General features: G+C 40.9%; 1 protein-coding gene across 2 annotated transcripts in view; it reads right to left on the reverse strand.

Annotated features, from left to right (window-relative positions):
- LOC146968591 (serine/threonine-protein kinase 26-like) overlaps window positions 1-14,546 on the reverse strand; it is a 39,819-nt gene that overhangs the window by 12,608 nt on the left and 12,665 nt on the right. For both annotated transcript variants that reach the window (XM_085758894.1, XM_085758895.1), the window contains exons 2-5: window positions 4,170-4,238; window positions 3,287-3,448; window positions 1,716-1,772; window positions 1,111-1,219 (exon numbers count right to left, since the gene is read on the reverse strand). In XM_085758894.1, coding sequence (XP_085615020.1) covers window positions 1,111-1,219; window positions 1,716-1,772; window positions 3,287-3,448; window positions 4,170-4,238 — 397 coding nt within the window. The remainder of the gene's footprint in view (window positions 1-1,110; window positions 1,220-1,715; window positions 1,773-3,286; window positions 3,449-4,169; window positions 4,239-14,546) is intronic.

The following is a 14,546-nucleotide window of genomic DNA, read 5'->3' on the forward strand; positions in this document are numbered from 1 at the left end:
ACATTAAACAAGGCTGGAACACGGAAGTGTCAGAGGACTCGTTTTGTAACCTAGCAACAGCAGCATTCTGACGAGGGAGAGAGAGCGCTAAGCGCTGGGAAAGCAGCGCTGAGAGCGCTGTCAGTGCTGAAAACGCGCCTGGTGGACACAGCCCCTTAAATGAATCTCTCCAACCAATCAGAGAGCTTGTTACGTCACATGACCAGCTGGGATTGGTTAGCCTGGCTACTGGCGAAGCTAATTGATTGGCTAATAGGAAAAGTAAAAGCATGGAAGACCAGGAAAAGTTATTTCTAACAGACATTACAAAATACAAAAATGTTAAAATATTGTATAAATTAACGATTCTTCCATAAAAAATTGTTTTGTGTTTGTGGATTTAACAATATATTTACAAAAAACTCTTTTAAATTAACCATTTAAATTTAAGTGCCTCTCCAACCAATCAGAGAGCGTATTAGATCACATGACCAGCTGGGATTGGTTAGCCTGGTTACTGACGAAGCTAATTGATTGGCTAATAGGAAAAGTAAAAGTATGGAAGCCCAAGAAAAGTAATTTAATATTCTAACAGACATAAAAAATACTAGAAAATTGAGTAGTAGTATAAATTAACAATTCTTCCATCAAAAATTGTCCGGATGTAAAAAATACATTTGCAAAAATCTAATTTAAATAAACCATTTAAAAACATATTTAAGTGCTATTAAAGCTCAAAGTGAATGGATATGACTGGTCAGCTCTCTGACCAATCAGAGAGCTTGTTACATCCCATTGGACCAACTGGGACTGGGTTACTAATTATACTATTTATTTGTGAATTCACAGATAAAAGCCACTTTTTAATGTTATAAAGAACTGATTTTAAATTTGCTTTATGAATATTTTTGATTAGATTTTTTAAATAGTTTATTTAATGAAAGTTTTCAGCAAGTTCTGTAAATTAAATTTTAAGTCCTTAATTTTAATTTAAGCTTTTAAAATGAGAAATTACAGAAACTGTGGCGCCTCCGATGCCCCGTACCTCCTGTGTTTCTGATCTGATCGTTACCGCGGGCAACACTGTGTCAGAGCAGGAAGTGGCTCTGTGGCGTTCACTGTCCCTCGTACCTTTGATGTCTCTGTGGATCTTCTTCTCGGAGTGCAGGTAGTCGAGCCCCTTCAGGATCTCCTTCAGCATGGTGGCGATCTGGGACTCGTCGAACGGACCCGCCCTCAGCTGCACACACACACACACAAAAACACACACACAAAAACACACACCTTAAGTAATGACGCATATGAAACCTGCACCGATGTGCCGAGGGCTCTACGCAGGAACTCAAACACACCCTGTTGAGTTTCATCTACAACAAGTCTGGACACAGAGAAGCAAAAAAACATCTGATTCAGATCCATTTACAACTTGATTATTGATTTTCCCCAACGACTCCAAACTCCCTTTCAGAAAACACTCTGATCCAGATTATTACTGTAGGAAACTTATATACTTTTTTTTGTCTGATCCAAATAAGAAGGAACCGTTTTCCAGAAGTGGCCGTTTAAAATCTTAGAGGGTTGCATCGATAAATCTGTGCTGAAGGTTCGACATTTTGGATTTAGACAATTATTGATTGTCATTCCAAAACATCCTGAGTGCAGCTCTGCAGTAAACTGTTGGAAAATGTCAATAAATTAATAGAAATAAGTAGAAAAAGACCAGTTTTCACACTCACCAGGTCGAGTGCTGAGCCTCCACCCAGGTACTCCATGATGATCCACAGTTTACTGCCCTGAAACAGCAACGATTCAGAAAATACAGTCATAGTTTTAATAATAAATATGAATAACTTGTTTAAAGGCCCAGTGTGTAACTTATTTGTCTTTTTATTAGCAAAAATCAAATATGTCTTTCATAAATCTGTGTTTCACTGAAGTGGAATCACAGCCGCATATAAATGAAAGCTTTCTGGTACCTTAGAATGAGTTGCTATAAGTCGTTACAAATACATAAGTGGGCGACGCACCGAACCGAGGCGGCCATGTTGCATCGCCATTTTTTTTACGTTGAGTGGCAGCGTGACCGTAGGTAACCACGGAAACTGAGCGGAGCTGTGGGCTCGGCCTGTTAAAACTGTCACCACTGTGTAGCGTGAGGAAGGACGGAGGCACTGGTGTTGCATTCAGGTGCAGTCAGGCAGACGGCCGTCGGCAAACCAACCGGATGTCATTTTACTCCACGAGAGAAAGACGGTAAAACAATACCACATCACCATGACAACATATTGTTGGACCACTTGTTTACATAGACGCTTGTTTATCCTGTTACATGTGTTAAGTTACAATTGACTATGTCATGTTCTGTTGGGTACTCTTATTGTGAAAAGCCCGAAAGAGGATGTAAGGGGGGGACTAAGCGGATGTATGTAAAGCTTTACGGAAGTTGTTGTTGTGGAGTTTTTTTGGCGGCGGTGAAGTAAAGTGGTCGCTATCAAACAGAAGAAGTCGTTTCGTTCTTGTTTATCAACATGCAGCGTCTGTTGTCTGTCTGATGTCTGCCCCATTTCACGTGAATGCAACATCAAGAATACGTTCAGATATGCAACCGCACCGCTAGATGGGGGGAATTTCCTACATACTCCTACATATTATACCTTTAAATTCAAAGGTTTGACCAACGTTTTTTATTTTTTATTTTTTACAACTGGTCGTGGTGAAGCTCAGTCTGATTCATTTATTGTGTTCTACCAGTAATGGACAGTAGGTAGAGATGCACCGATGCTGGTGCATTGGAAGAAGAAGTAAACAAACAGGTTTCAAATTTTTATTAAAGGGACAACGAGGAGTTTCTATTTGGTTATAAAAAAGTCTCACGTTAATGTGGATGAATCTACGTTACCACTTGTTAATGGGTCCATTTTCAATAAATATATGGTTTTGTCTCTATGGTTATTTTGTTATTATTAGTGGTGGTGGAAACGCTGGTCGAGCCGACCAGCGTTTCTTTACTTTCGGTTTCATGGCGAGTCATGAGAATAACGCAGCCGAATCGCCGTTTATGGTCGGAACTACGACGGTATGTGATCGTCTTCCAATCTCTGACTTTAATTCTTGATGAATGAAAACATGAGTCTGTCTTGCGCCGGTCAAAGAATTTCACGGTGCGCGGAGGCTCATAAATGTAGTGTGAAAACGCTTCGCTTTTCCAAAACTCCTCGTTGTCCCTTTAAATCCTTTTATGGTTTCATTTCATTTTGACGAAGACAATCCTGGGTCTGATGGGTATTGATTCTAGATGGGGTCTCACCTTCAGGTAGGAGCCGTAGTACTTGGTGATGTAGGGACTGTCGCACTGGCTGAGCACGGTGATCTCCTGCTGGATGTCCTCGATCTCATCCTCCGCCTCCTCCAGGTCGATCGTCTTTATGGCCACGACGCTCTGGGAGCGATTATCGATGCCTTTAAAGACCTGGAGGAGGAGGAGGAGGAGGAGGAGGAGGAGGAAGAGGAGGAGGAGGAGGAGGAGGAGGAGGAGGAGGAGGAGGAGGAAGAAGGAGGAGGAAGAGGAGGAGGAGATGGAGGAGGAGGAGGAGGAGGAGAGAAGAGGAGGAGGAGGAGGAGGAAGAGGAGGAAGAGGAAGAGGAGGATTAGGAGGAAGAGGAGGAGGAGGAGGAGTGACATCAGACAACACAGTGATTATTGACAGTAGGGTTGCAAAGGGGCGGAACATTTCCAGAAACACACAGAAATATTCCAAATTTGAAACTTTCCATGGGAATTATTGGGAATTTATGGGAATAAACTGGAAATTGGGGGTAATTTCAACAAACTGTATCATATCCAAACATAAATGTAAATATTTTGTTTTGTCATAAGCCGACATCCATGCAAAATAATACAATTAAAAAACATTTCAACAGATTTATTTGTGAGTAGAACTTTACCAAGTTTTAATTCTTGTATGAACAATCAATTCTTTTACTGAACCACAAAAACATGAATGTTTCAAAATCAAAAAGTAAAATAAAGTAAATCTGGTTGTTTTAGCCAAGATTATATTGTAAATTTTGGATTTATTCCCGTTTATTCCCATATATTCCCGTTAATTCCCATGGAAAGTTTCCAACTTTGAAAATTCCCAGAATTTTGCAGCTCTAATTGACAGTGATCAAACTAAAACAGCAGCTCACCTCTCCAAACGATCCTTTCCCGATCCGGTCCAGTTTGGTGAACAGCTCCTCAGGATCGACCTGAGAGCTCTGAGGAAACACAGAGACAGAAAGTTCATGAGTCATGTGAATTATATAAAACAAATACACCCAAAACTGTTGTTTATCAGACCTGCACCATATCAGCAACATGTCAGATGTGAGACGATGAAATGACTTGCGATAAATAAATAAGAAAATATTCAGGTTGTTGCATATTAACCATAGAAGTCCTGTGTCTTTCGGAAAACAACTTAAAGGGACATTGTGTAGGAATTCCTCCCATCTAGTGTTGCGGTTGTCGTATTTTTCATGCTGCATTCACGTGAAATTGGGCAGACGGCAGACGGACGACAGCCGCTGCACGTAACGGCATAAACAAGCCTCTATGTAAACAAGTGGTTTCGTCAGCATGAGGCAAAACAATACACGTGACAATATGTTGTCATGTCGATGTCGTATCGTTGACCCGACCCACGTTTTACCGGCTTTCTCTGGACTTCTGTGACTAAAATGACATCTGGTTTGTTAGCGACGGCCGTCTGCCCGACTGCAGGTGAATGCAGCATCGGTGTAACGCTCCATTCCTCCTCACTGCGTTACCGCGGTGACGTTTCACAGACGCCACCTCGACCTGAGCCGACAGCTCCGGTGTCTCCGCTGAGTTTCCATGTTTCCTACCGTCACGCTGCCACTGAACGTTAAAACATGGCGACACCACATGTTGATGATGGGGGTGATTACTGATTAATGAAAAACTGACTTTTGAACGAAATCATCGATTTTTAATGAATAGATAACTGGAGAAGTTACACAATGTGCCTTTAAAGGAGAATTCCGGCCATTTTGACCCCTAAATCGTTGTCCTGATGGTCACCCGCAGTGTTGGTTGGAGCAAAAAACGCGACTAAAATTGATGCAGGCAAACCGGAGTTACCATGGCTACCCGGCGCTAGGGATAGCGACAACGCTAACGTATGGGGGCAATTCTTTCAACCACAACAAACACTCAGAAAACAATCAAATATCTATGGTACATGACTGGAATCCTTAGAGACACCACTGAACTCATATAGTGTAGAGTATAAACAGTATAAACTTTGTGTTTTTGCATGTAGTCACTCAACTCAGATTGTATGATATGATATAATTTTTTATTTGTTATATGTTATATGTTTATATGTTTTTAATCTTTGTTCTGTAGATAGTTATTTACTTATTTTGTAAATCAATTGTAATGTAATTTTCATACAAAGTGTTTTAAAAATACGATGGGGAAAGGACTCTATGTTTGGAAAACTGTACAATGAAAAGGTTTTCAAAATAAAATAAAAATATTCACACAAGTTTCTATCACATTCCCAACAACTTTGAGTCTTTACTCTCACACAAACATGTTGTCACCACAGAGCATGAGCACACACACACAAACCACAAAAAAAGCCATAAAACGCAGAAGGAAACAAGCATGGCAGTTAAAGATAACAGGAACTGAACACACACACACACACACACACACACACACACACACACACACATCTCTGAGGACTTACATTCATTTCCTAAAGTCTGCTGCTGTTGTAAAAAAAAAAAAAAAAAAAAAAAAAAGTGCAGAAACTTGACAGGAAGAGTCGCTGTCACCCTGAGCGTTCAGGACTTTCACTTTTTCCACTTTGAGCTTTTAATAAAACTTTAAAACTAATGATGTCATAGTTTAAACCCCCCTGCCCCCCCTCCCTCTCCATGTTCATGACTTCACAATAAGAGCTCTGTTGATGCTCCGTCCTGAGGAGAAAGGTCACGGTGAATCGTTAATGTGGAAAAATCTAAAGGTTTTATCATCTGTGCATGAATAGTTTTCTTTTATAATACGACTTGTATCCAGAATCTAACACATTAAGGTTCATTTAATGATAATTTATGTTGATGTGAAGGATTGAGTGTAATTTATATACTGTGATCGGCTGCATCAGATATGGACTCAGAACACATGATCTCACCACGGGAAAATATATATATGATTTAGAAAATATCAAACATAAGTGAAGATCCAAATATTAATGATGATTATTAATATTTATTATTATAAAAGATCATCAGCTGCAGCTCATCGACATCAATTTGGCCATTTTGTTTCACTCTGAATTAGAAATTGTAATGTTTTCCTTTTTATTCATGAACTAGTTTTATATTGTACTGTATAATACAACTACACATATACACCTTAATGTTTTCAGTTTAATCTGGTTTTCTCTGTATCATCTGGTTATAAACTGAACATGTTTTAGTTTTTCACTCATGATTCAACAAGAAAAAGACAATTTAAGTCACAATAAATAAATAAAAAACACCTTTTTCCACCTTTTTTTCTAATATTTATGACTGATAACTGATAAAGTGACGGATCAATACTTAAATAACTGTTCAGCTGCTTGTTTTTCATCCAACAGAAGCCTCATGGTGTAGAAGAGCTGCTACTGTACTGTTGCCCTGCGATTGCTTCAAAGATTCAAACCACAGTTTAAATGATGATGATAATTAAATTTCCCATCAATCAGCTGCAGTTCTGTGTCAATACATCAGCTACAAGGAGAGAGTTTCAGTGTGTAAAGTGCCTTAAAGGGATACACCAACATTTTTTTTTCGTGTCTTGCCTCACTCCCGAGTCCATGACCAGCAGATAGACACCATCCTTTCGACTGTGCGTGCAGTAACAAGGGAGATAGAGCCGTATCGCCCGTAATTAGCTTAGCTCAAACACTGGAAGTGTATAGGTAGTGTTAGCCTGCTTCCACCTAAAGTCGCTAATTAGCTTAGCTCAAACAGTGGAAGTGTATAGGTAGTGTTAGCCTGCCTCCACCTAAAGTCATCAGAGAAACTCTTCAGCAACTCTAAACGGAAACCGGCGGGCCGATCTTCATCTCAGAGCTGACAAAACTCTCCAGTAAGGCATCTTGAGCGGTCAAATGCCGCTAACGGGACGAGATCGGTCAAAACGGAGGGTTCAAGCAAAGACGGTTTATTTTGGTTCAAGCTAGCTACATCGAGGGTGGGTTAGCTTCCTGTTTCAAAGTAAAAGCACAAATTCTATCGTCATGGTTTTCTGTATGTAAAGGGCAACGGGTGTTTTATTTTGTGAAAGTAACCGGAAGTGTGTTGGTCACAACGGCTAGCTTGAGTAGCACCGAATTCGTCCTAACAAAACTGTAAACAGCTGGTATTTAGACAAATTAACGACACACTGCTGATCTAAACGACTACTTTCTCACCTAAACATGTTTGAAATGTTGATAGCTACCGCTACACTTCCAGCGTTTGAGCTAAGCTAATTAGCGACTTTAGGTGGAGGCAGGCTAACACTACCCATACACTTCCAGCGTTTGAGCTAAGCTAATTAGCGACTTTAGGTGGAGGCAGGCTAACACTACCCATACACTTCCAGCGTTTGAGCTAAGCTAATTAGCGACTTTAGGAGGAGGCAGGCTAACACTACCTATACACTTCCAGCGTTTGAGCTAAGCTAAGTACGGGCGATACGGCTCTATCTCCCTTGTTACTGCACGTACAGTCGAAAGGATGGTGTCTATCTGCTGGTCATGGACTCGGGAGTGAGGCAAGACACGAAAAAAAAAAGTTGGTGTATCACTTTAAGGAGCATTTGTTATGCAAGTCAGGGCAACACAAACACACACACACACACACACAGAGTATGACACACGCTCACATTTATAGTCCAACGCATTGGGGGAACGTTTAATAAACACACCCACGGCAGCGTATGATATTCCTATGATGCTGGCTGCACTTCCTGTCTGAACTAAAAAAAGGAACAGTCACCACACACACGCGCACACACACGCACACGCACACACACACACACACAGTGCCCACAGTGTTGCCACACCCTGTCAGCAAACACAGTGGTTAGTGTATCTAATGATACTTTCAGCTCGGTGCAGAGACGGAGAAGCAGAGAGAGACGTGAACATGTGACGTACAGTACGTTTATGTGTGAGCCGCTTGTTGTGACAAAGTCGAAAACCTCTTAAAAAATGAAAAAGAAATAAAGTCTCAAACTTCGTGAATGTGGCTTTTATTTGAACAACCTTTATTGGCAGCTGAGTTCAAACAGTGCGGATGTTTTTAAAAACACCATTTAAAAACACAGAGACTCAGCTCCACACAGGAAAATAAACATCTGACATCAGAGGAACCGACTCAAGTGTTGACTTGGGTTTTTTATGAACACTCAACAGCCCATAAATAAACATATAATGAGCAATAAAAGCTGTGAGGCATCAGTTATCTGGACCATCAGAGCTGTAAATCTATCGACCTATTAATCCTGATTAAAGAAACATCCTGTTTGTTCTGATCTGGATCCCGAGGGGATTTTTTTATTATCAAGCGTTCAACAGTGGACAAATGTGCTGCTTTATTCAAATGAAACTTTATTATACATGAACCAAAAACAGTGGCAAATATTGTCCAGAGTAAAATATTGAGACTGAGACTGATTCAAACTAGAGCTCAAAGGTCGAAAAACAAAAGCAACTTGAATTAACTTGTTATGATCACGTTAAACTTTGACTTTTCCTTCAAACTTTCCCAAAGTGTTTTACCTTTTTTAACTGTTTGATCAGAGCTTCGGCGTCTGATTCTCCCACTGTCCTCAAACTCACCATCACTCCCTGTCTCTCCTCAGAGCTTCTTTTAAAATGACTCTTCATTATAGGACGACACAGTTATCGTACTTTATACAGGGAAGTTGTGTTATTCATCTGAGCAGGTGTGTGTGCAGCTCTTTTCAATCAATCATAGTAATTTGCAAGTAAAAAACATCAATATCTTCTTGTTTCAGCTTTTCAAAAACGAAGGTTTTGTTGGAAAATGAACTAAAAATGACTAATAGGCTAATAAATCAATTATCAACTGAGCTGTGAATCAAATTTCACAACGAGTTTTTGCAGTGTCATGTTATATGATGTAACACCGAATGTGTGTGTGTGAGAATGAGATTAAATAACATCACACCTCATGATTCACCTCGGGCCAATAAGGAAGCAAAGCAGCTGAGATAACGAGGGTGAAGTAATGATATAATGACTGACCACAGGGTTTCCCCCACAGGGGCCGGGCCAGAGACCATGGACTCTCTCTCTCTCTCTTATCAATCCGGCGTTTTCTTGCAACGGAAAAACACTCAAACAAAACTTTCCTTTAACCTTCATGAAAAGGTCAAACTTGATAACGTGTTTTCTTTTCTCATTCACCAAAATCAGGTTTGTTCGTCTGTTTGGAGATTGAACAACAACAACGACGACAAGGTATAAAGGAAAGAAAAACTTAACAGAACATTCATTTAGGGACGTTCACCAAATTAGTTAAAGGGATAGTTCAACATTTTGGCAAATTGGCCCATTGCCATAATCCCTATAGTCATAACATTAGGTTTGTTACCATTAATTGTCGGTAAAAGCTATTTTTAGAATGGCGGAGCAGAGCCGCCAGCTGCTCAGCTTCTTGGTTTCCCTCATCAAACTCATCAAATACACAATCCAACAACTCCACAACGCTCTGGTGGACAAGTTGTGACCTGCACATTCACCACGCTATGAGATAATAACACAACGTTACCACACAGAGTTGTTTTAGAGGGAAATACAGAGACTGCTTGATGAAAAACTGTCCCTGAAGGCAACATGCATCAGCGGTTTTGCATGAATTTCCCTGCAAAACAAAAAAATTAGCCTCCGTAGCATAGCTCTGAGCAGCTCGCGGCTCTGCTCCACCGTTCTAAAAACAGCTTGCACCGACATATAACAAACCTACTGCTATGACTATAGGGATTATGGCAATGGGCCAATTTGCCAAAAATGTTGATCTATCCCTTTAATAAGTTCAGTAAAGTTTAAACAACACAACAATTAAAAATCGCAAGCATTTTTGTTGTTGTTGTTTTTTAAACTTATGACAACTTTGATTGGTTGGCCACCGATCCGACCACAGCAGTGAAGCTAATGCAGCTCGTTCTGTTAAAAAACACATAACAAACACAGAGTCACAGAGAAGCTGACTCACTTTCCTCTTCAAAAGGTTAAAACTCATTCGACACCAAACACTGGAAAATGTGACAATCAGACCTAAAATATGACAACACACAGTTTTTATACAGTCGTCACATACAAGACCAACTCGACTGGATTAACCAATGGCCTATGACCCTGAAACCAATCCAGCTGTTGTTGCACAGATCAATCAGCTCATCAAAGAAAACCACTTGTCAATGAGGGAATTGCAATCTAAAGCCATTTAAAGGGATAGTTCACCCAAAATTGAAATTTCACTCATTATCTACTCACCCTCATGTGGACTAAGGGCTGGGAGAAGTTTCAGAGTTATCCGTGGCATGTCCATATAACGGTTGCAAATGGATACCAACTGTCTTCGTAACAAAAAGACACACCAAAAAACATCCAAATACCTCCATGCTGCTCGTATGTAATGTCCGTCTTGTATTGAAGCCCCGAAATGCGAAATTGTCCCGAAAAAAATTAAATAAGTCTATATTTCAAGCTTCTTTTGTAGCGGAAGCTTCTCGAAGCTCCTCTTCCCGGTTCGTCAAGAAGAGGAGCTAAGAGTGAAGAAACCAAAACAACCAAAAACCATAATTTAAAGGGATAGTTCAACATTTTGGCAAATTAGCCCATTGCCATAATCGCTATAGTCATAGCAGTAGGTTTGTTACCTTTAACTGTCGGTGCTAGCTATTTTTAGAACGGAGGAGCAGAGCGGCAGGCTGCTCAGGGCTATGCTATGGAGGCTAAGGGAATTTCTTGGTTTTCCTCATCAAACTCATCAAATACACAACCCAACAACTCCAAAACGCTCTCGTGGACAAGTTGTGACCTGCACAATCACCACGCTATGAGATAATAATGGAACGTTACGAGACGGAGTTGTTTTAGAGGTAAATTCATGCAAAACCGCTGATGCGCGTTGCCTTCAGGGACAGTTTTTCAGCAAGCAGACTCTGTATTTACCTCGAAAACGGCTCTGTTTCGTAACGTTCCATTATTATCTCATAGTGTGGTGATTGTGCAGCTCACAACTTGTCTACAAAAGCGTTTTGGAGTTTTGGGATTGTGCATTTGATGAGTTTGATGAGGGAAACCAAGAAATTCCCTTAGCCTCCATAGCGTAGCTCTGAGCAGCCTGACGCTCCGCTCCTCCGTTCTAAAAATAGCTTTCACTGACAAATAAAGGTAACGAACCTACTGCTATGACTATAGCGATTATGGCAGTGGGCCAATTTGCCAAAATGTTGAACTATCCCTTTAAACTTCCCTATGAGCTCAGAGAAAGACGAGGATTTCGCATTTTGGGGATTCAATACAAGACAGACATTACATACGAGCAGCATGGAGGTATCTGGATGTTTTTTGGTGTGTCTTTTTGTTACGAAGACAGTTGGTATCTATTTGCAACCGTTATATGGACATGCACTGCTACGCCGAGACCCCCTGTAACTCAGAGAAGACACGGAGGACTCTGAAACTTCTCCCAGCCCTTAGTCCACATGAGGGTGAGTAGATAATGAGTGAAATTTCAATTTTGGGTGAACTATCCCTTTAAGTCTGATACAATCTACACTGTGAGATCTAAAAAGGAACAAAAGGAAGTTTGGTAATAAATGCTTACAAATAATTGACTATGAAAGAACAACTAGATGTTTATCACATTAATGATTACAGAGTCAATATCAAGAATCATTTTAGTCAAAACACAGCATTTTAATAGCAAAATCTGTCTTCATACACTACTACATTATTGCCATTGGATAATACATTATGATAACATTTGTCTAAAGCAAGTCAAAGTCTTGGGTTTGACGATAACAAACTAAAGACATGAAGTGAAAACCAATAAACTGCTCCCCTGAGACGGCTTATGTAAATGTGAGAGGCCACACTTTGACCTTTCTGTCTCAGTGTGGTGAAAGAACAACATCTGGACCAGAGGAGGAAGTTAAATATTCAACGCCGGCTCAGACATCACAGACTGTACAGGACTGACAGATACAGGAAGCAGATTTGAGAAAGAAAAAAAAAGAAAAAAAAAAGGCCAGTGTTAATGTTTTGTAACTCCGGGACAAAGACTAATCTTTTAATCATTAAGCGTGACTTTGGAGAATTTTAATTGCAGCTTCTCATTTACAGACACTCGAGGAGAATTTGACTAATGCAAACAAACTTTCTTCTAAGCTGGTTTAATGTTTAACCAAAGACAGAATGTAAAGAGAGATTGGAGATCTGATAAATCCTTTTACCGTAAATCTCTCGCCTTTAACTCCCTTTGCTTCAAGGACCTACACTCGAAAATTATCAAGTAGCCTTTTATTCATGAGAAGCAGAGCTCACAAGCTGTGGTACAAGTAGAAACTGCAAAGCCAAACGTCTTCCCTGTACAGTGTTGGACTGAAAACACCGTTTGCAACCCCAACTGGGTTATTAGAGAACATGGACCTGGCTTCACCTGCAGAGGAACTGCCTCAACAAGTCTTGCAGCAGCGAACGAGTCTTGAGAAGTCATGAATATGGATAACCGCCGTGTCGCCAGCTGCAGCAGAGGTTGATGAGGCACAGGAAGAGACTTGCAGCTGATAAGAGAAGTGGCGCCACAACTGTTCGTTATTTACGCAACCTCGCGCCGGCGAAACAACAGGACCTGGCACAAGCTTCATCTGTGGAAACCTGCTGGTGACGATCTGAAGGCGCGTCGCATCGGACATCCAACATCCAAGAATACAAGTCATTTGCCCAATTCCAATTCTAATTTTCATCCCTAGCCCTACCCCTAGCCCTTAACCCTTGCCCCTTGAAACGGAGCTACAAGTGGTAGGGGTTGAAAGTCTGCTCCTCTGTCCAATACACACATGAAGCTTCACTTTTAATTCAAACAAATTATGTGACTGCCACAATTGTTACATTTCATCAATGAGACCAGCATTTATCTCCTAAAAAGAATGTAACTACCCAGCGGTAAGCCTTTAAAAACCTGCGGGTAAGTTAATTAGCGATCGTCTTTTCTCCCGGGATGACGACGGAGGTTGGCCGGCTGACGAGCTCTCCGGCCGGGTGGTGTCTCTGTGACGAGCCGTTGATCTGCTCCACAGGTGGAGCTTCACTTCTCCCAAAAACATCGGAGCAAACATCTAAACAGCCGTCATTTGTAAAAAGGCATTTCTTGGTTTCCCTCATCAAACTTATCAAATACAAAATCCCAAAACCCCAAAACGCTTTCGTGGACAAGTTGTGACCTCACCACGCTATGAGATAATAATGGAACGTTACGAAACGGAGCCGTTTTCGAGGTAAATACATAGTCTGCTTGCTGAAAAACTGTCCCTGAACACAACGCCCATCAGCGGTTTTGCATGAATTTACCTCTACAACGGCTCCGTCTCGTAACGTTCCATTATTATCTCATAGCGTGGTGATTGTGCAGCTCACAACTTGTCCACGACAGCCTTTTGGAGTTGTTGGGTTGTGTATTTTATGAGTTTGACGAGGAAAACCAAGAAATTCCAATGAGCCTCCATAGCATAGCCCTGAGCAGCCTGCTGCTCCGCTGCTCCGTTCTAAAATTAGCTTGCACCGACAATTAAAGGGTACTGCTATGACTATAGGGATTATGGCAATGGGCCAATTTGCCAAAATGTTGAACTATCCCTTTAAGGGCCAGATAGCCCTACCACTTCCCCCTAACCCTCGTCTGAACCAGAATTGGGACACGCCTACCACTTCACGTGAACGCGCAAAACGAAGGGTTAGGGCTAAGGGGGAAATTAGAATTCACCCATTGGCTCAATGAAACCAAAGTGTCCAGCCAACCTTGAAACATGTTGATGGTAAATTGATGATGCAGCCAAGGCAACGTGACCGAAGTCTGAACCCTGATGCTGAACAAAATCATTCAATTCCCACTCTGAGGAAACCTTTAATTTGGTCCCAAGCATTCCTTTGTTCACCATTTTTCTTAATCTATCAATTAAACATTTGGTCTTTTGATATCAGCAACAGCAAAGACTCACGAGTCGGTCCTGTAAAAACAACTTGTTCACAAAGAGGAAGAACTTCTGTTTCCTGTCCTCAACTTCTAGCCAAGTATTTGTCATTTTTTATTATTGTATACATGGGGTAAGTCTTAGCTGATGGTTTAGCTAGCTTACATGCTAAGAGTGAAGAAACCAAAACAACCAAAAACCATCGTTTAAACTTCCCTATGACTTACACAATGTGTATCTCTACGAACTGCAGGAGCTCAGAGAAAGACGAGGACAGAAAGGAACCGGCCGCT

This window comes from Trachurus japonicus, chromosome 18 (assembly GCF_045865225.1).
Source record: "Trachurus japonicus isolate A0001 chromosome 18, Traja_1.0".
NCBI classification, from domain to species: domain Eukaryota; kingdom Metazoa; phylum Chordata; class Actinopteri; order Carangiformes; family Carangidae; genus Trachurus; species Trachurus japonicus.